This window comes from Saimiri boliviensis, chromosome 12 (assembly GCF_048565385.1).
Source record: "Saimiri boliviensis isolate mSaiBol1 chromosome 12, mSaiBol1.pri, whole genome shotgun sequence".
NCBI lineage: Eukaryota > Metazoa > Chordata > Mammalia > Primates > Cebidae > Saimiri > Saimiri boliviensis.
In genome coordinates this window covers 13249327-13268143 of record NC_133460.1, presented here as the reverse complement: position 1 = coordinate 13268143, position 18817 = coordinate 13249327, and the positions used below count along the sequence as shown (strand labels likewise).

The window sequence follows — 18817 nt, the reverse complement described above, 5'->3', positions numbered from 1 at the left end:
GCCTCTGACTCCTCCGAGGAGACAGACGAGTGATCCCACCAAACGCAACGTGTTGTCGCCAGCCCAAAGACGACTCAACGCCGTCGCAGCTGAAGAGAGGTTAGTTTGAGCAACTCGAGAGGGCAGTCAACTCCGGCTCCGCAGAAGTGGAGAGGCGGGGTTCGGGGGCAGGCACAGCGCGGGCCTCCTGCGAAGCGCCAATCCCGGTCTCGCGCATGCGCCTTGGAAGGTCTTGCGGCCGGCCGAGTTGGCGCATGCGCTCTGAGAATGCAGTGTACCTCTTCGTTCGGAGGGGAAGGCTCCGCGCATGCTTAGTGCTCAACTTGTGGCGGTTTTGCGCATGCGTGAGGGCCGTCCGCGGCAGGCTGCTGTGCGCTTGCGCGATTCTTGGCGTCGCGTCAGTGCAGCCCTAGTGCGCTTGCGCAAGTGTTGATGCAGTGCTGTGCGTGTCTCGGGCGGCAAGGTCGGCTGGAAATGATTGAGCCATCAGGTACCGAATATGAGCGACCAGAAATGCGGCCGCGGGGAAGGCGCTGAGGAGGGAATGGGGTCTGAGGCCTCGGGGCGCGAGACTACTGCGAGACACCTGGGACCCTCTGGGGCCTGGGCGTGTGGCTGCTCGAAGGAAAAGTGCTTATAGCTCGGAAAGACTTAACGCTGAGCATCGGTGCGTTTCCCCGTAACAGAATCGCGGTGCTCAGGAGGACTCGGGAGCAAGCCCCGGGTCGGGAGGTGCGCAGGGATTGGGACCATATGGACGACCCAAACGTAAGACTGTGAGCCCCTGAGAGAGCCAGAGGGACCCTGGTGCCATGAATAAAGCTCTCTGGAAAATGTTCCAGACTTCTCTGGGAAGTTTTACGAAGCTCTTGTTTTCGAATAAGTTTTGCGGAATACTGCCATAATAACATTGAAGGGATTGGAGAACTGGACTGCCTGTTCCCAGAAAGCCAGGTGTAGGCCGATCTGTCGTGGGAGCCCGCTTTGGAGGCTTTCTCGTGACCAGCATGGTGCCTGCAGTGCCCACTCTGAGACCCTCTGCAAGTCACAGTGAGGTTCTCGGAGAGGCCATTCCACCCAGCCACCTTAAATACTGGGAGGTGCTCTAGAGGAGCTGATGTTTAAAAATAATTTAAGGCCTGGAACGGTGGCTCACACCTGTAATCCCAGCCACTTTGGGAGGCTAAGGCATGCGGATCACTTCAGGTCAGGAGTTCGCAGGACCAGCCTGACAACGTGGGACAACCCTGTCTCCACTAAAAATACAAATATTAGCCGGGCGTGGTGGCGGGTGCCTGTAACCCCATCTACTCGGGCGGCAGAGGCAGGAGAATCGCTTGAACTTGGAAAGCGGAGGTTGCAGTGAGCCAGGACCGGGCCACTGTACTCCAGCCTGGGCAACAGAGCGAGACTCCGCCTCAAAAATAATAATAAAAATAATTTGAGGCCGGGCGCGGTGGCTCAAGCCTGTAATCCCAGCACTTTGGGAGGCCAAGGCGGGTGAATCACAGGTCAAGAGATCGAGACCATCCTGGTCAACATGGTGAAACCCCGTCTCTACTAAAAATACAAAAATTAGCTGGGCATGGTGGCGCGTGCCTGTAATCCCAGCTACTAAGGAGGCTGAGTCAGGAGAATTGCCTGAACCCAGGAGGCGGAGGTTGCGGTGAGCCGAGATGATGCCATTGCACTCCAGCCTGGGTAAGGAGCGAAACTCTTGTCTCAAAAAAAAAAAAAATTGAGAGAAGGTTGACAGGGCAGTAGCTTCCAAGAGGGATTATCCCATAACCTACCAGGAACCGACCCACTTTGCCAGTTTGTATGGTGAATTTTGTCTGGATGGTGAATTTATAAAGTCCAAGCCTGAGTCTATTCAGGCTATTTTATATAGGCTATACTTTTTGTTTATACAGGCTCCTTTTTGTTCAATACGACCAACAAGAAGCCTTTTATAAGATTCATCTTGGGCTTATTTGTAAATCCAGAAGAAAAACCACTCCGAGAGGTTAGCTCATAATAGCCTATATTCTGACCTTCTTTGCAAGATCATTCATACAACAACAGACAAGACTTTGTGTAAGGAGCATTTAGAGGCTGAATCAAGTCCACTCAAAAGCTGTTTTATGCAGCCTGTACTTGATCCTCCCCCTACAAGCTGTTCCAGCTTATGACGCCAGTTCACAAAGCCAGGACATAAGACCACTCAGGCAGTTTCTATACCTGACAACCCCCTTCCCACCCTCTGCAAAAAAGCCTTCTCTGGGCCGGGCACGGTGGCTCACGCCTGTAATCTGAGCACTTTGGGAGACCGAGGCAGGTGGATCAACTGAGGTCAGGAGTTCAAGACCAGCCTGGCCAACATGGTGAAACCCCATCTCTACTGAAAATAGAAAAATTAGCCAGGCATGGTGGCAGGCACCTGTAATTACAGCTACTTGGGAGGCTCAGGCAGGAGAATTGCTTGAACTCAGGAGGCGAGAATTGCTTGAACTCAGGAGGTTGCAGTGAGCTGGGATCACGCCATTGCACTCCAGCCTGGGTGACAGAGTGAGACTCTGTCTCAAAAAAAAAAAAAAAAAAAAAAAAAAAACCTTCTCTGACCAGCAAGAAGTTTTTTAAGGCCAATGCCTGTTGAGCTCTGGGAAACTGACTTGTAAAGTGAAGATAAGAGGCCACTCAGGCTTTTTCGTATGGCCCACACTTGGGCTATGGTAGATGTCAGTTTGCCTGGAATTACACCAGTTTTACTGGTGCAGACATAAATATTAATAGCATCTGGGTTTGGATGACCTACCTATACCTGACCACTAGAAGGCTATCTATACAACTCCCCATAAACCCTTTTATGTGGCACTCGAAGGCCGGTCTGTGGTACCACTCTCAAAGACTGCTTCACACAGCTTCTTTTTTCTTGCAAGTAACTGGCAGGTCAGACATTTTATTCTTGACTTTCGTTGGTTTAATATAAGCCTTTTGTGTGCATGTGCTTTTCTTTCGAGGGGGACAGAGTCTTGCTCTGTCACCCAAGCTGGAGTGCAGTGACGCGATCTTAGCTCACTGCAACCTCTGCCTCCCTGGTTCAAGCGATTCTCCTGTCTCAGCCTCCCGAGTAGCTAGGATTACAGGCTTGTACTACCATGCCTGGCTAATTTTTGTATTTTTAGTAGAGATTGAATTTCACCATGTTGGCTAGGCTGAACTTGAACTCCTGACCTCAGGTGATCCACCCTCCTCAACCTCCCAGAGTGCTGGGATTACAGGCCTGAGCCATCGCATCTGGCCTTAATATAAGCCTTTATAAACAGCAATTTGGTGAGGAGTTCTGAGAGGCCAATCAATAAAGTCAGGCCGTAAGGCTACTCCAGCTGATCCGTTCCTCTGGAAAACTGCTTGATATAACCATCAAGAAGCCTTTTTGTCACACCAATATGTGGGGAATGCCAGAAGGCTGATGAGCCTGGACCTGAGGCCACTCCAAAAGCTAGTGTCTTGTGGTCTGCACTTGACCTTCCCAGGAGGGCCGTCTCAAACGGTTAGTGGTGTGAAGGCTGCTGCTCACAGTCCATGAGGCCAGCGATCCTGGAAGATTGTTTCATATAGCCAACAAGAGAGTGAGTGTTTCCGCAGCCACATAAAGATTCCTTCTCCTATCACGCCATTTTGTGTGGCTAACAGGAGCCAATGTGTGGCTGCTCCCTGGGGGATAGATGGACACCGTAAATAACACTTTCCTGACAACTATGAAGAAACCACAGATTGATCTGTAAAACTAAGACAAAATCTGACTTCACCTGGTCCTCAGACAAGCCCCCATCTAGAGGGAGGCCAGTTTTTAAAAAACAAGTCCCAAGGGTCGGGTACAGTGGCTCACACCTGTAATCCCAGCACTGGGAGGCGAAGGTGAGTGGATCAGGAGGTGACTTGAGGTCAGGAGTTCGAGACCAGCCTGGCGAACTTGGCAAAACCCCATCTCTACTACAATGAGAAAAAATTAGCCAGGCATGGTGGCACATGTGCCTGTAGTCCCAGCTACTCAGAGGCTGAGGCAGGAGAATCACTTGAACCTGGGAGGCAGAGATTGCAGTAAGCCAAGATCGCATCACTGCACCCTGGCCTCGGTGACAGAGCAAGACTCTGTCTCAAAAAAACACTTTGGAAGACTGTTTCCTATACCAGGATGTGGCTTCTTGATATGGCAACTACCCAAAAGCCCAAATCATGAGATGTTTCGGGAAGCCTGTGCAACCAGGCCAGAAGACTGATACAGCCAGAATGCCACTTCACCATGCTGCCAACATAAGGCCTTGTAGGAGGCTATAGTTTTATTTTTTGAAACAGGGTCTCACTCTGTCGCCCAGAGAGGAGTACAGAGGCACAAACATGGCTCACTTGCAGCCTTAAACTCCTGAGCTCAAGCAATCCTCCTGCTTCAGCCTCTGGAGTAGCTGGGGCTGCAGGTGTGTGGCCCCAGCTAATTATTTTTTTAATTCTTTTAGAGACAGAGTCTTGACATGTTGCCCAGGCTGGTCTCACACTTTTGGGCTCAAGCAGTCCTCCTGTTTCAGACTAGAGAGCAGTGTATAACATCAATCTTGAGGCCATTTCAAGTGGCTTATACAGAGACAATCTGAAAAGCCATTTTGGAAACAAACACAGCCATCCTGAAGCCTCCGTCTCTGGAATACCATATATTGTCAACATAAGTATCTCTGAAGACCTTTTTATAAGGCCATTCATTGAAGAACTCTGCATTAAAGAATAATAATAAGGCTATTTCATGTGGCCAAGAAGAGATTGTTTTGTACAGCCAACTCACAGTATTAGGAGGCCATCTTTCCCAGAAGGCTGTGTCCATCGGTCTCCAAGGCCAATTTTCAAAGTAGCAGGTAGGCTGCCTTAGGAGGCAGTTTATGAAGCCACCCTGGGAGGCCAGGTGACAAAGCAGCACACGGGGCCACCGGGGGAACCTGGCTACAAAGCTGCACATGTGAGGCCTGGCTTTGTAAGGCTGATGGGCGCCCCGTGAAGGGCCGTTTTCTAAAGTCACCCTGGAGCACCAATTTACAAAGCCTTTAATCTGCATTGCAGGGAACGAGTTTAGAGCCCATTTGAAACCCTCTGGGAGGCCGCATTCTAAGGCCATCAAGAGACAAGCTCACAAAGCTGCTGCATAGGGCCCCAGTCTCCATGTACCAAGAACACATCACTGTACTCCAGCCTGGTTGATAGAGCAAGACTCCATCTCAAAAAAGCACTTTGGAAGACTGTTTCATAGTAAGGCAATAAATGGTCGACTGGGAGGCCTTTTACCTGGACTTTATGAGAAGCCAGGATATGAGGCTTCTGAAGTCTCTGGGATGCTCAAGATGAGACCTCCATGTTGCTCTATAAGATTCATGTAAGACACGCAGCGGATGAGCCAGGAGGTCACCCAGGGAGGCCAGGGATGGTCCCATGTGGTGTCTTGTGCTGGCCTAGTGGAGAAGTCCGTGCTGGAACTAGGACTGTGAAACTCTCCAAGAAGGTTGTGAATGAGGCCAGCACAAGCAACCTGTGAGCCTTCTGGGAGGCTAGAGAGAGAACCAATCCAGGCAGGCTGGGGCGCTGTAGTCCTACCACAGCCTGAGCTTACTGAAAAGGATGCTCATTGTGAACCAAGGGCTGAGCTCAGCCCTGCAGATACAAAGTCCAGAGAGCTCACCCTTGAGGGCAATGAGTGTTCTGGGTAGACCTGCTACTTACTGTGTAGTTTGGACAAATTGCTTAACCTCTGAAATCTCAGTTTATTCATCTGTAAAACTCCCATTGTAGGATTGCAAGGGATGTGTTCTATGTGTCAGGCTTGCAGCATTGCCATGCCACATAGGAGAGGGTGCTGAGATCAGCCGGAATTTAAGTGCTGCTTCTGCACAAATGATTGACCATAGGGCTTGGGGCAAATTACTTCTTTTTTTTTTTTTTTTTTTTTGAGATGGAGTCTGCCTCTGTCTCCCAGGATGGAATGCAATGGTGCAATCTTGGCTCACTGCAGCCTCCACCTGCTGGGTTCACACAATTCTCGTCTCAGCCTCTCAAGTAGCTGGGATTACAGATATGTACCACCACGCCCAGCTCATTTTTGTATATTTAGTAGAGACAGGGTTTCACCATGTTAGGCTGGTCTCGAACTCCTGACCTCAAGTGATGTACTGCCTCGGCCTCCCAAAATGCTGAGATTACTGGCGGCATAAGCCACCACACCTGGCCTTTTTTTTTTTTTCTTCTTTTTTCAGTTTAAGACAGGATCTTGCCCTGTCACCCAGGCTGGTGGCATGATCTCGGCTTATTGCAACCTTTGCCTCCAGGCTTAAGTGATCCCCCCCGCCTTCAGCTTCTCGAGTAGCTGGGAATACAGGCATGTGCCACCGTGCCCAGCTAATTTTCTGTATTTTTGGTAGAGATGAGGACTTGCCATGTTGGCCAGGCTGATCTTGAACACCTGAGCTCAAGCGATCCACCTGCCTTGGCCTCCTAAAGTGCTGGGATTACGGGCGTGAGCCACCGTGCCGGCCTCCTCGAATACTTTTCAAAGTCCTGCACTCCTGAGTGCCTGCCATGAGGCAGACTCTGCGTTTAGGCTCTGGGGAAGCACAGGGGAACGGCTGCGTTCTTGCCCTGGGGGAGCCAGCAGTGCAGTGTTGCATAGACAACATGTAAGCAGGTTGTATGTAGCACCTGTAACATACACTGTCAACAGGTGTCATAAGGAGAAGCTCAAGGGCTGCAGGAACACAGAACACTGTTGGAGAATCTTGGCAGGCCTCACATACAGGTATTTCAGATGGGCCTTAAAGGTTGGGTAGGAGTTTGCCAGGCAGCGGACGGGTATGGGAGGCAGTACAGACAAGGACAATATCCACGTTCCTTTCTGAACACACGTTTGTCCAGTGCTCGCTGAGTACCAGGTGTTGTAACAAGCCCTGAAGATACAGCGGTGACCCCAGATAGAAGGGGGCCGTCCCTTCCAGAGGTCCCCAGCAGAGAAGACCGCTGTTGAAAAATCCTCCCAGATGAGATGCAGGAAGCTGCAGGAGTGCACCAGGGACAGGTCTGTCCTGGTGTCTAACTCTTGTTTCTCTCCGCCTCCCCAGGCACGGGACTGACTGAGCCGGCGGTGGCCCAATGGCTGGAGACACCCACTGCCCCGCAGAGCCCCTGGCTGGAGAAGGCACTCTTTGGGAGGCCCTCAGGGCACTCCTGCCACACACTAAAGAAGACCTGAAGCTGGACCTCGGCGAGAAAGTGGAGCGGAGCGTGGTGATGCTGCTGGAGCAAGCCACTGAGCTCTTCTACGAGGGCAGGAGGGCCGAGTGTCTGCAGACCAGCGAGGTGATCCTGGACTACTCCTGGGAGAAGCTCAACACGGGCACGTGGCGGGACGTAGACAAAGACTGGCGCCAGGTCTACGCCATGGGCTGCCTCCTGAAAGTCCTGTGTCTGTGCCAGGCACCTGGGGATGCCACCACTGTGGCCGCAGCCCTGCGGGTCTGTGACATGGGCCTGCTGATGGGGGCGGCCATCCTTGGGGACATCCTCCTTAAAGTCGCTGCCATCCTTCAGGCACACCTCCCTGGAAAAAGGCCTGCCCACGGCTCCACCCCGGAGCAGCCCTGCCCAAAGGTATGTGGGGGAGATTGTCCCCAAGCACAACAGCCATCCAACAACCCTGCTGTTCTAGAAATTCCAAGTTCGCTGTCCCCTGGGGTGGAGCCTCATGGCCTGCAACCCCTCTGACGGAAAATAGCATCTCCATTGATTTTTGAATTCCTGTTTGTTTTTTGAGGTACCCTCCCGCTCTGTCACCCCGGCCGGAGTGCAGTAGCGCAATCTCGGCTCACTGCAGCCTCCTCTTCCTGGGCTCAAGCAGTCCTTCTGCCTCAGCCTCCTTAGCAGCTGGAACTATGGATGTGTGGCAACACACCCAGCTATTTCTTTTAGTTTTATTTTTTATTTTTATTCATTCTTTTTTTGAGACAGAGTCTCGCCCTGTCGCCCAGGCTGGAGTGCAATGACACGATGTTGGTCACTGTAACCTCTGCCCTCCAGGTTCAAATGATTCTCCTGCCTCAGAATCTGAGTAGCTAGGATTACAGGTGCCTGCCACCACACCTGGCCAATTTTTGTTTTGTCAATAGAGACGGGGTTTCACCGTGTTGGCTAGGCTGGTCTCAAATTCCTGACCTTGTGATCCACCCGCCTCAGTCCCCCAAAGTGCTGGGATTACAGGCATGAGCCGCCACGCCCGGCCTATTTTTTATTTTTTGTAGCAATGGGGACTCATTATGTTTCCCAGGCTAATCTGGAACTCCTGGCCTACAGGGATCCTCCTGCCGTGGCCTCCCAAAGCACTGTGATTGCAGGTATGAGCCACCATGCTCAGTCCCCATTAATTTTGAAAATGGGACAACTCCATTCATTTTCTCAAAAAAAAAAAAAGAAAAGAAAAGAAAACAGGGAAGCTTCATGGTTCCTGAGAGAAACAGCTTAAATAGATTGTGTGGGCGAGAGCTGCTGCCAGCAGCGGCCCGTTGCTTTCAGCTTTTTCTTGATGGGCTTGCTGAAGTCTCACCCAGGCAAGGTGATACCTCTGGCTGCACCCGTCTCTCTGCTCCCGGGTTTGGATCAGATGCTACAACTAGCTGACGTCTGTTTTGGGGATCGATCTCACCCACCCCTTGAGTCTATGCCTGTTCCAAAGACCACCCCCAGGAACAGAACATGGTTTACTCTTCAGGTCCTGGTGCCGACATACAAGCCTCACTTACAGCAACCCCAAGCCAGTCACTTAACCTCCTTTGAGCCTCGGTTTCCTTGTCTGTAAGAGTGGCAGAGTACCGACCCACAGAAAGAAATGACTAAGACTGTAGTAGACACTCGGTAGTGGAATTATGGGATGTTTTTGACATTTTTCTAAATTCTTTGCTATGTTTTCAGAATTTACTTACAATGCATATTCTTATTCTTCTTCTCATTGAGATGGAGTCTCACTCTGTCACCCGGGCTGGAGTGCAGTGGCACAATCTGAGCTCACTGCAACCTCTTCCTCCCAGGTTCAAGCGATTCTCCTGCCTCAGTCCCCCGAGTAGCTGGGATTGTAGGTGCCTACCACCACACCCGGCTGATTTTTGTATTTTTAAGAGAGACTGAGTTTTCACCATTTGGCCAGGCTGGTCTCAAGATCCTGACGTCAGCTGATCTGCCCACCTCAGCCTCTCAAAGTACTGGGATTACAGGTGTGAGCCACCACGTCCAACCACATATTATTTTTATCTAAGAAAAATGCAAATGATTGTCACTAAACACACATGCATGTAACCAAAATAAAACAAAATCCAATAAAGGGAGAAGAAAAATTTTCAACAAATATGTCAGACAATGAATATCTCTGTTACATAAGGAATGGTACAAATCAATAAGGAAAAAGTCTTGAGCCCCAGGAAGTAGAAGTCCAGGAGCCTGAACAGACTGTTCACAAGATGGAAATAGATCTGTTAAACAAATGCGCAGGAAAATATTCAACCTCACCTCTGGTTAAAAAAACAAAAGAGATATGCAAATAGCAAAACAGCATGTCATCTTTGGGTATTAAGTTCGCAAACAAGGCTTCATATGACACCCAGTGTTGCCAAGGCCAAGGGCATGGTGTGTGGGTTACCATTTTATTTTATTTCATTTTTTACCTACAGGGTCTTGCTCAGTCACCCAAGCTAGAGTAGCTCACTGCAGGCCGGGCATGGTGGCTCACACCTATAATCCCCGCACTTTGGGAGGCCAAGGCAGGTGGATCACTGGAGGTCAGGAGTTCAAGACCAGCCTGGCCAACATGGTGAAATCCCATCTCTACTAAATGTACAAAACTTAGCCAGGTATTCTGGCACACACCTGTAATCCCAGCTACCCTGGAGGCTGAGTTGGAAGAATTGCTTGAACCCAGGAAGCGGAGGCTGCAGCGAGCTGAGATTGCACCACTGCACTCCAGCCTGGGCAACACAGCAAGACTCTGTCTAAAAAAAAAAAAAAAAAAAAAAATAGCTTGCTGCAGCCTCGACCTCCCAGGCTCAGGTGATTTCTCCCACCTCAGCTTCCTGAGTGGCTGGAACTACAGGTATGCACCGCCACGTCTGGCTTTTTAAAGTTTTTCTAGTGATGGAGGTTTCTCTATGTTGCCCAGGCTGGTCTCAAACTCCCGGGCTCAAGCAGTCCTCCCACCTTGGCCTCCCAAAGTTCTGGGATGACAGGCATGAGCCACCGTGCCCAGCCATTTCCCAGCAGTTTCACACCTGTAGACACTAGACACTGAGGCCTCGAACAGCAAGTAACGCCTCAGGTCATTGGTAGATAGTTAAGTCAATGATGATGCAGCCGCTCCTCAAAAATTGCAAGGACTGGGTGGCCACGTGGAAACTGCTTTTGATAAATGACTGGACAGGAGAGGCAGGGCTGCTGCTTCATTGTGGCTGTTACTCCCAGCGGGTCAGAAATTGTGTGTGTGTGTGTGTGTGCGCACGCGCGTGCGTGTGTATGTGCATGTGTGTATATGTGTATGTGTATATGTGCGTGTGTATGTGCATGTGTGTGCATGTGTATGTAATGTGTATGTGTGCATGTATGTGCGTGTGTCTGCGTATGTGCGTATCTGTGCATGTGTGTATGTGCGTGTGTACGTGTGTGTATGTGCATGTGTGTAAGGTGGGAAAAGAATATGCAGGAATGAAAAGACCTTAAGTTGATGAAGTTGGGGTATAGTAAGTTTTCCTTTATTGTAGAATTTCTGTGAAAGCAGTGTATTGTTATTACTTTTGTAATGAAACATTTTTAATGAAACAGGTAAGAAAAAAACCACCTTGATCTCATGAGGGGCAAATAGCAGTAGTAGCAGTAATAACATACTATGTCTATTGCTGTTACTGGGACTATGACAGCTAAGCTCTCCTACCCCTGACACAGGTTGCTGGTGGAGTGCCTCACATGTTGACTTCCTGAGGCAGCTGCTATTTTGTTCTGTTTTGATTTTAAACAGAAAGCAAGGACGGACCATGGTTCGATTCCAGATGTGACGTTAGAAAGAACAGTCCCCCGGCTGCACTGCCCATCCCTCCAGCATTTCAGGGAGCAGTTTTTGGTTCCAGAGAGGCCCGTGATCCTGAGAGGCGTGGCTGACCACTGGCCGTGCATGAAGAAGTGGAGGTGGGTGGCTGCTGAAGGACATGAGGTCCCTCTTCCCATTTTAGTGTTCCCCACAGCTCCCCAAATTCCTCCCCCAGCCATCCCCGGGGAAATGCTACCTTGTAGATGCTTCACCAGCAGCCCTTGACTGATTGATTGCCAAGGGGTTAAAAAAGAATGAAGAGTAAGGTGCTCTGAATTTATGCCGCAGGGTACGGGATTCTTATCTTTCACCACTTGCTCGCCCTAAGCGGGTTTTTAATGGTTCCCCAAGTGGCAGTGTCTATTAGCAATTTTGCAGGATCCTAGCAATTTCAGACCATCTCAGGGCCCTGAAGCTAAGCGTAGAAATAAACCCAAGAGACAGGCTCTCTGTCTCTGAGGGATTCCATGGTCTCCTGTGTTGATTTCTAGTCCTTTCTCAGATTCACGATGGGTGCGATCAGATCACGCAGCGGGAGCGTGGCTGTCATGAGTTAGGACATAAGGAGGCATCTCTCAAGGAAGGTAGACGGAGTCAGGCTGTTTTGTGGTTTAGCGGAGGGAACGCTACCGGCTGAGACGCGTGGAGGAATTCTCACTGCAGGAGCCCTCCTCACAGCAAGCCTTCCTGAAGCATTTCGCTGTGTATACCTGGCGCAAGGACAGCTGCTGCCATCACCCCCATTCTGTAAGTGGAGATCAGGGACTCCCAGAGATTCAGTAAGCTGCTGCAGATCCCCTGGTCTAACAGATGAGGCCGGAAATTAGTCAGGCTAGAGTGCAGAGCTCAGTGGACGTCACTTCACCACTCCCCGCGCTGCCACTGTTTGTTCAAAGGTTTCTCAGCTTAGTGACAAAATGAGCAAAGAAAGACGGGAGGAGGCCGTTGGCAAGCAGGGAACCAGAGCCGCCCAGCCAGCCAGACTTACCGGCCCCGTCTGCAACGTGCCGCAGCACTGTGTACGAGCTGTATAGCTTGAGCCGGGAACCCCGCCTCTCCATGCCCGTTTCCTCATCAGTGAAGAAGGGGACGACAGTCCCCGTCTCTGCACGTGAGGTTTTCTGAGGATGGAAGGGAACCACATATAAAGCACACTTAGTACTATGCCCAACAAATATTATCAGTGATGACGCCAAGGCGTATCTTTCCGCTAGTTTGGAGTATATCCAGGAGATCGCTGGCTGCCGAACCGTCCCGGTGGAAGTTGGTTCCAGGTACACAGACGAGGAATGGTCCCAGACACTCATGACGGTCAGTGAGTTCATCAGCAAATACATCGTGAATGAGGTACGTCATGGGGACTGCTTTCCCCTAATACTTGCAAGAGAGCGAGCGTAGTACATTTAGGCAAATAGCCCTTCATACGTTGCAGTGGGAGGTTTTAGAGGAGTCAGTCTGTAAGTCTGTGGTCGCAGGATGACCGCGGCCAGCAGACATGAGGGATTTATTTTAGGTCCTTTTTTAGGGTAGGGGAATATAATTCAGTGGGTTTTAGTCTGTTCCAAAAGTTGGACCTCAAAGTCAAGAGTATGTATTTAAAGTTTTAATAGTGGCCAAGCATGGTGGCTCACACCTGTAATCCCAGTACTTTGGGAGGCTGAGGCAAGCAGATCATTTGAGGCCAGGAGTTCCAGACCAGCCTGGCCAACATGGTGAAACCCTGTCTCTATTAAAAATACAAAAATTAGCTGGGCGTGGTCACGCGTGTTTGTAATCCCAGCTACTAGGGAAGCTGAGGCAGGAGAATCATGGAGAGGGAAGGGGAGGGGGAAGGGGGCAGGAGGGGAAGGGAGGAAAGGTTCTCCCAAAAGTTAAATCACTTATACTTTCATCAGCAGTTAACACAAGCGTCCACTCGCTGTTGCCATTTTATGAAAATGTTTGCCAATCAGATGGATGAGATCAGTGCTTTACGAAGGGCGTTCCCAGTGCTGGAGAGGTTTTTTTGAAGCTGCTCCAGGGCCTCTGAGGGTTGGAGAGGACCACTCAGGATGGAGTGGAAGGGTGGCGGGGGCTGGGGCCAGCTGGACAGCAGCAGCAGCAGCAGCAGGAGGGCATCTGTGATGACTAACTGGGCTTTCTGTGTCACCTCTGGTTTTCCCCGGTGGATTAGCCAAGGGACGTCGGGTACCTTGCTCAGCACCAGCTCTTTGACCAGGTAAGTCTGAGACCATGCTCCTCTGTCCTTCACCTTCTCCCCATTCCTCCCGTCCTGGGCTCAGTGCGGCCAGAACAGTAGACGTGAGGAGGAGGGAGGCAGCAGGTGAGGCTGGGAAGTCAGCAGAACCTGGCTGACCAGGAGCCATTTTCTTAAAGTGATGGGAAACACTGGGGGGTCGCCAGTGCTCCGACGATCGCAGGGGCCGCTGTTCAGAGATGAAGGGAGCAGCTGTCAGCGGAAGGCTGGCTGGGCTGTTGCTGTGGTCCAAGGAGAGGTGATGCCGGCAGGTGGGGCAGTTCAAGATCGGTGTGAACCACCAGGCCCTGGACGTGGGCAGATGTGTGGGGGTAGGAGGGAAGATCAGGGAAGACACCCAGATTCAGGACTCCAAAAACACTAAATAGATGGGGCTGGAGCGCGCAGGTGGGACCTGGTTGGTGTGGTATCTGCCAGGAGTGCCCAGGGAGGCAGCACTTGGCAGGATTCAAGGGCAGGACCAGGCGCATTCCCTGAACATGGAAAACTCGAGTCAGTCGGAGTCAGGGCCACAGTCAGGGCTGCCTCTGCGGGGGGCCCTGGGTCGCTACCCAGATGCTGCATCTACTGCTGAGGCCAGGGCTGCCTGACTCTCTGTCTTGATGGGGGAGGCAGGGCCAGTAGGGGCTGTGCCAGGACCTTTCATGCCGACATTAAAGGAGGCTGGCAGTTTCTCTTCCCCAGGCCTCTGTCTTAGGACTCAGGCATCCTGCCTCCTGTCGATGTCACTTGCTAAGTGAAGGAAAGGGGGATTGATCAGGTCCCTACTGTGTGATCCCGAGACCCGCCTTTCCCCTGACCCCAGTCATCCTGGCTTGTGGCCTCACTGTGGGCCGGGGACCCTGGAAGCCACAGTTAACCTTGGCTCCCTGTCCTGGAGCAGCTGAAGTGGCCTTAGAGTGAGTGTGTTTTCACTCTGAGACCCCAGCTTTGTCTAAAGGAGGCCAGGGCCATGTGCAGTGGCTTACACCTGCAGTCCCAGCACTTTGGGAGGCCAAGCAGGACCAGCCTAGACAATGTAGCAAGACCCTATCCCTACAAAAATAAAATTAGCCAGGCACGGTGGCATGCTCCTGTGGTCCCATATACTCAGGAGGCTGAGGCAGGAGGATCACTTAAGCCCTGCAGGTCAAGGCTGCAGTGAGCCGTGATTGTACCACTGCACTCCAGACTGGGTGACAGAGCAAGACTGTCTGTGAAAAAAAATTATAATACATAAATAAAGGAGGCCAGGCCACCACAGCCCTCCCCTACCATGAACATCCAAGATTGCCTGATGTGTGGTATACAGCTCTGTGGGAGGTCATGGGAAGCCGCCTCTTCCTTACTGCTTCATGCAAATCTCAGGGCACAGACCCAGGTCCATGCCTGCCTTTCTCATCAGTCGGTTTCTCTGCCTAGCCTGTTTCTGCCAGGTATGGCAACAAATCCTCTGTGCCTACCCTGGCTTTGAAAACTAGCAAGGCAAGGGCCAGGTGTGGAGGCTCACGGCTGTGATTCCAGCACTTCGGGAAGGCGAGGCAAGTGGATCACTTGAATCTAGGAGCTCAAGACCAGCCTGGGCAACCTGGCAAAACCTTGTCTCTACAAAAATTAAAAACAAATTATCCAAGCATGGTGCATGCCTATAGTCCCAGTTACTGGGGAAGCTGAGGTGGGAGGATCACTTGAGCCCGGGAGGCAGAGGCTGCAGTGAGCTGAGATCACGTCACCGCACTCCAACCTAAGAAACAAGAGCCAGACCCTGTCTCAAACACACACACACACGATGGATATAGTTGTGTGTCTCTGACTCTCAGTTGGCTTCTGGACTACTGTGTCCCTGGCCTGATCCCCGCCTCTCACGTCTGCTCTGCTGCCCACAGATCCCGGAGCTGAAGCAGGACATCAGCATCCCCGACTACTGCAGCCTGGGCAATGGGGAGGAAGAGGAGATCACCATTAATGCCTGGTTTGGTCCCCAGGGAACCGTCTCCCCGCTCCATCAGGATCCCCAGCATAACTTCCTAGTCCAGGTGGGAGCTGCTGCGGGAACAGTGGCCCTCCTGTCTCCTGGCTCAGTCACCGGGCCGGCCATATTCCCTACCTTTAAACACCAGGCTCTTAAAAAGAAACAAGCACTGAAGGGGATGAGGACAAAAATACAGAACAAACCCAGAAACGGTCCCAGGCCTGGGGAGGGCTCTGCGGTCAGCTGTGTCCAGAAGCGGCCGCTCCTGCCTGTGCTTGCCCCAAGATCCCTCGCAGGGAGCCCTTGGGAGAGGGGGCAGGTGCTGGCACAGCTGCCCAGATGCCCCTCCTCCGCCCTCCCGCACCTGATCCAGACCAGCTTCCAAATAGGAGGCGGCAGGTTAGGAGAGTTGTTTTCCTGAGACCCAGGCCGAGCAGAGGAGCAGATGGGTTTGCTGTAAAGGGAGGTGCCTCTGTCTGCTACTGTAAGACCACCTTCGTTTTCACAGGCAGAGGGAGGTTTAGTGAAGGGGAACATTCCTCTAGCCGAGTAGACCAGTCCAGAGAGGTGGTCCAGGAGGGGGCTAAGAGCTGAGCTGCAGGAGCCAGCCTGCCAGGCGCAGACTCCAGCCCTGCCACCCCTTAGCTGTGTCAGCTTGGGCAGCTCATTTAACCCCTCTGTGCCTCAGTTTGCAAAATGGGAGTGAAGATAAAACATCTCGGAGAGGATTAAACCAGTTAACACACATAAAGTACTTAAGCAGTGCCTAATAACTGTGGGCTCCAAAAACGAAGTTATTCATAATGGATTTGGAGGAAAAACATACCTTTAGGTGGAGTTTGGTGCTTTCATACCTATAATCTCAGCACTTTGGGAGGCTGAGTCAGGAGGACCCCTTGAGGCCAGGAGTTTAAGACCAGCATTGGTAACATAGTGAAACCCCATCTCTACCGAAAAAAAGTACAAAACTCAGCTAGGTGTGGTTGGGCACACCTGTAGTCCCAACTACTGGGAAGGCCGGGGCGGGAGGATCTCTGGAGGCCGGGAGGGCGAGGCTGCAGTGAGCCCTGATCGCACCACTGCACTCCAGCCTGGATGACTGAGTGAGACCCTGTCTCTAAAAAATAAAAAAGAAAGAAAAACATACATAGGGAACTGTAAGCATGTGTTTGGTGGGAAGGGCAGACTGGGCATAGGGAGCAGCGTGTGGAAGGGCACAGAGGCCAGGATGGGCGGGGGCAGCAGCGGAGTGAGGCCACCAGCTGACTCTCTGGGTCTCTCTTCCCAGGTGATGGGGAGGAAGTACATCCGGCTGTATTCCCCGCAGGAGTCAGGGGCTCTGTACCCTCATGACACGCACCTTCTCCATAACACGAGCCAGGTGGGCACTGGGGGTCCGGGGTGACATTGCAGGCTCTTCCCACTGCCCCTGGAGAGGATGACGTCCTTTGCTTTCTTCAGGTGGACGTGGAGAATCCCGACCTGGAGAAGTTCCCCACGTTTGCCAAGGCTCCATTTGTGTCCTGCATCCTGTCGCCTGGAGAGGTCCTGTTCATCCCGGTGAAACACTGGCACTACGTGCGAGCTCTGGATCTGAGCTTCTCAGTCAGCTTCTGGTGGTCATAGCCAGGATAGGAGCCGAAAGGGCCTGATGTGCAGACAGCATTCATCTGTTCACGGATTTCCTGCTCGGTGGCCCCCCTGCTGCTACAGAGACAAGCAGGACCGAACCTGTGCCCTGAGGAGACTTCACTGCCCAGTGGCAGCCCTGAGGGGTCCAGCTCCAGCGCGGGGCAGGCACAAAGTGGGGGCTGCCCAGAAAGGGGCAAACTCCAGCCCGGGAGTGCATGGCACAGGAAGGTGGGGAGAGCCCACAAGGACATGGCAGGCAGGCAGCCTGCCCAGGGGTTCCAGCATCAGAAAACCTAACATGCTTGGGAAACAGGTGGCTTCCACGGGCAGGGGTGAAATGTGGGCTCTGAGGTGGCTAAGGCAGGAGGATCGCTTAAGCCTTCCAAGTGGAGGCTGCAGTGAGCCGTGATTGCACCACAGCACTCCAGACTGGGTGACAGAGCAAGACTGTCTTTGAAAAAAAAAATCATAATAAATAAATAAGGAGGCTGCTTGACTCAAACCCGGCCCCACTGTGTACCTGCTGTGTGACTCGGCCAGGATCCCTCACTTCACTGTGCCCGCGTGGAAGAAGTCGGCAAGGCCAGCCCTCACGGCAAGGGCCGCAGTGCCGAGCCCCTGCTGCTGCACGAACCTCAGCCGCTGTCGCTGATCCCAATTAGTCTGATGCTTCTGCCCTTCCTTCCCATAAGCGAGCCTGCTGGACGCCACAGCCTGAAGACTGGAGAGAGAGCTAGGCGCTGCCCTGGTCACAGGGGAGAGTCCGTAGAGGCCTGCTTAGGAGCCCGGACCCCTGCTGGGTGGCGGGAAATTTCTGTCATCCTATGGCCCAAGGATAACCTACCTGCCTGCAGAGAAGTGCAGCGGTCTTCTGACTGAATGACTTTTCCCCCAACACTCCCCCAGGATCAGGCTCCCAAGTGGAGAAACCAGACCATCAGCAGCCCCTCCCTCCACCTCCAGTCGCCATCCCCCTCAAACCTGGGGAGGGTTGGAGGCCAGGCGGTGAGCCCAGCCTCCATGGTTTCTGTAAATGTGTCTTCTTTGTGTATATGCAGGTTTGTTTTATGTTTTGGCCATTAAGACCTTCCCCAGCTCTCTGTTTTCTTTTTTTAACTAAATAGAGATGGGGGTCTCACTATGTTGCCCAGGCTGGTCTCGAACCTCTGGGCTTTAAGCGATCCTTCCACCTTGGCCTCCCAAAGTCCTGGGGTTACAGGTTTGAGCCACCATGCCGGCCGTGGCTGCTTCTTCCCTTCTGAGATAGGCCTGGGAAAAAGAGCCGCGAGGGTTCAGCTGCTCTCCTGCTAGCACCCTGACCCACAGGCTCAGCTGCTTGTCTTTTGGCCCAAAATCAAGAAGCCCCAGGAAAGATTCTGGTTGGGGGCTGGGGGGAGGGGGTATGTGTAGCTACCCTGGGGTAACTAGAAGGGGCATGGGAAGGTGGTGGCGGGCAGCTGGAACTCCAGCTCCTGATGCCCTCCATACCCAAGCCAAGCAGTTTGACCGTCACCCTGTAGGTCCTGGGGTTCTTGGCTATTGGGCAGACACCAGCAGAATCTGCGTTCTTGAAAGCTGGCTGTCGGCAGGGAGAGGCCATGGCCCTTACTCATCCTGGGAGTGGGCTGTTAAGGGGCCATGGGCGCGGCAGAGCATGACAAACACAAGCTATCTGGAAGCAGAGTTCATTTGCTCCGTGCGTAGCTGCTTGCAAGGACATTGTTGATTCCCTGCCATTGTTAATCATTTCCTAATCTTTCATAGGAAGAATTTACACCAGATGTCAACATCCCTGAAAGTAGTGAGGCATAAAACAGGGATGCCCCCATGCCGAGGTTTGCCATGAGTG

General features: G+C 52.2%; 1 protein-coding gene across 7 annotated transcripts; it reads left to right on the top strand.

Moving 5' to 3' along the window:
- Positions 1-11: 11 nt before the first annotated feature.
- KDM8 (lysine demethylase 8) lies at positions 12-18064 on the top strand. 7 transcript variants are annotated; one of them, XM_010340801.3, is made up of 8 exons: positions 12-99; positions 7131-7659; positions 11060-11226; positions 12343-12475; positions 13302-13346; positions 15251-15400; positions 16625-16717; positions 16798-18064. In XM_010340801.3, exons 2-8 carry the CDS (start codon positions 7162-7164, stop codon positions 16960-16962), a joined length of 1251 nt encoding a protein of 416 aa, XP_010339103.1. In that variant the 5' UTR covers positions 12-99; positions 7131-7161; the 3' UTR covers positions 16963-18064. The 7 variants fall into 7 exon arrangements, with proteins under 7 accessions (XP_010339103.1, XP_010339104.1, XP_010339105.1 ...); XM_010340802.3 differs by lacking the exon at positions 12-99 and adding an exon at positions 389-490; XM_010340803.3 differs by lacking the exon at positions 12-99 and adding an exon at positions 584-667.
- Positions 18065-18817: the final 753 nt, after the last annotated feature.

Bases quoted from the DNA above. Each gene is read 5' to 3' on its own strand.
- KDM8 (XM_010340801.3), top strand. From the start codon at position 7,162: ATGGCTGGAGACACCCACTGCCCCGCAGAGCCCCTGGCTGGAGAAGGC. The intron at 7,660-11,059 runs GTATGTGGGGGA...GATTTTAAACAG, and splicing joins CGGAGCAGCCCTGCCCAAAG to AAAGCAAGGACGGACCATGG. The intron at 15,401-16,624 runs GTGGGAGCTGCT...CTCTCTTCCCAG, and splicing joins AGCATAACTTCCTAGTCCAG to GTGATGGGGAGGAAGTACAT.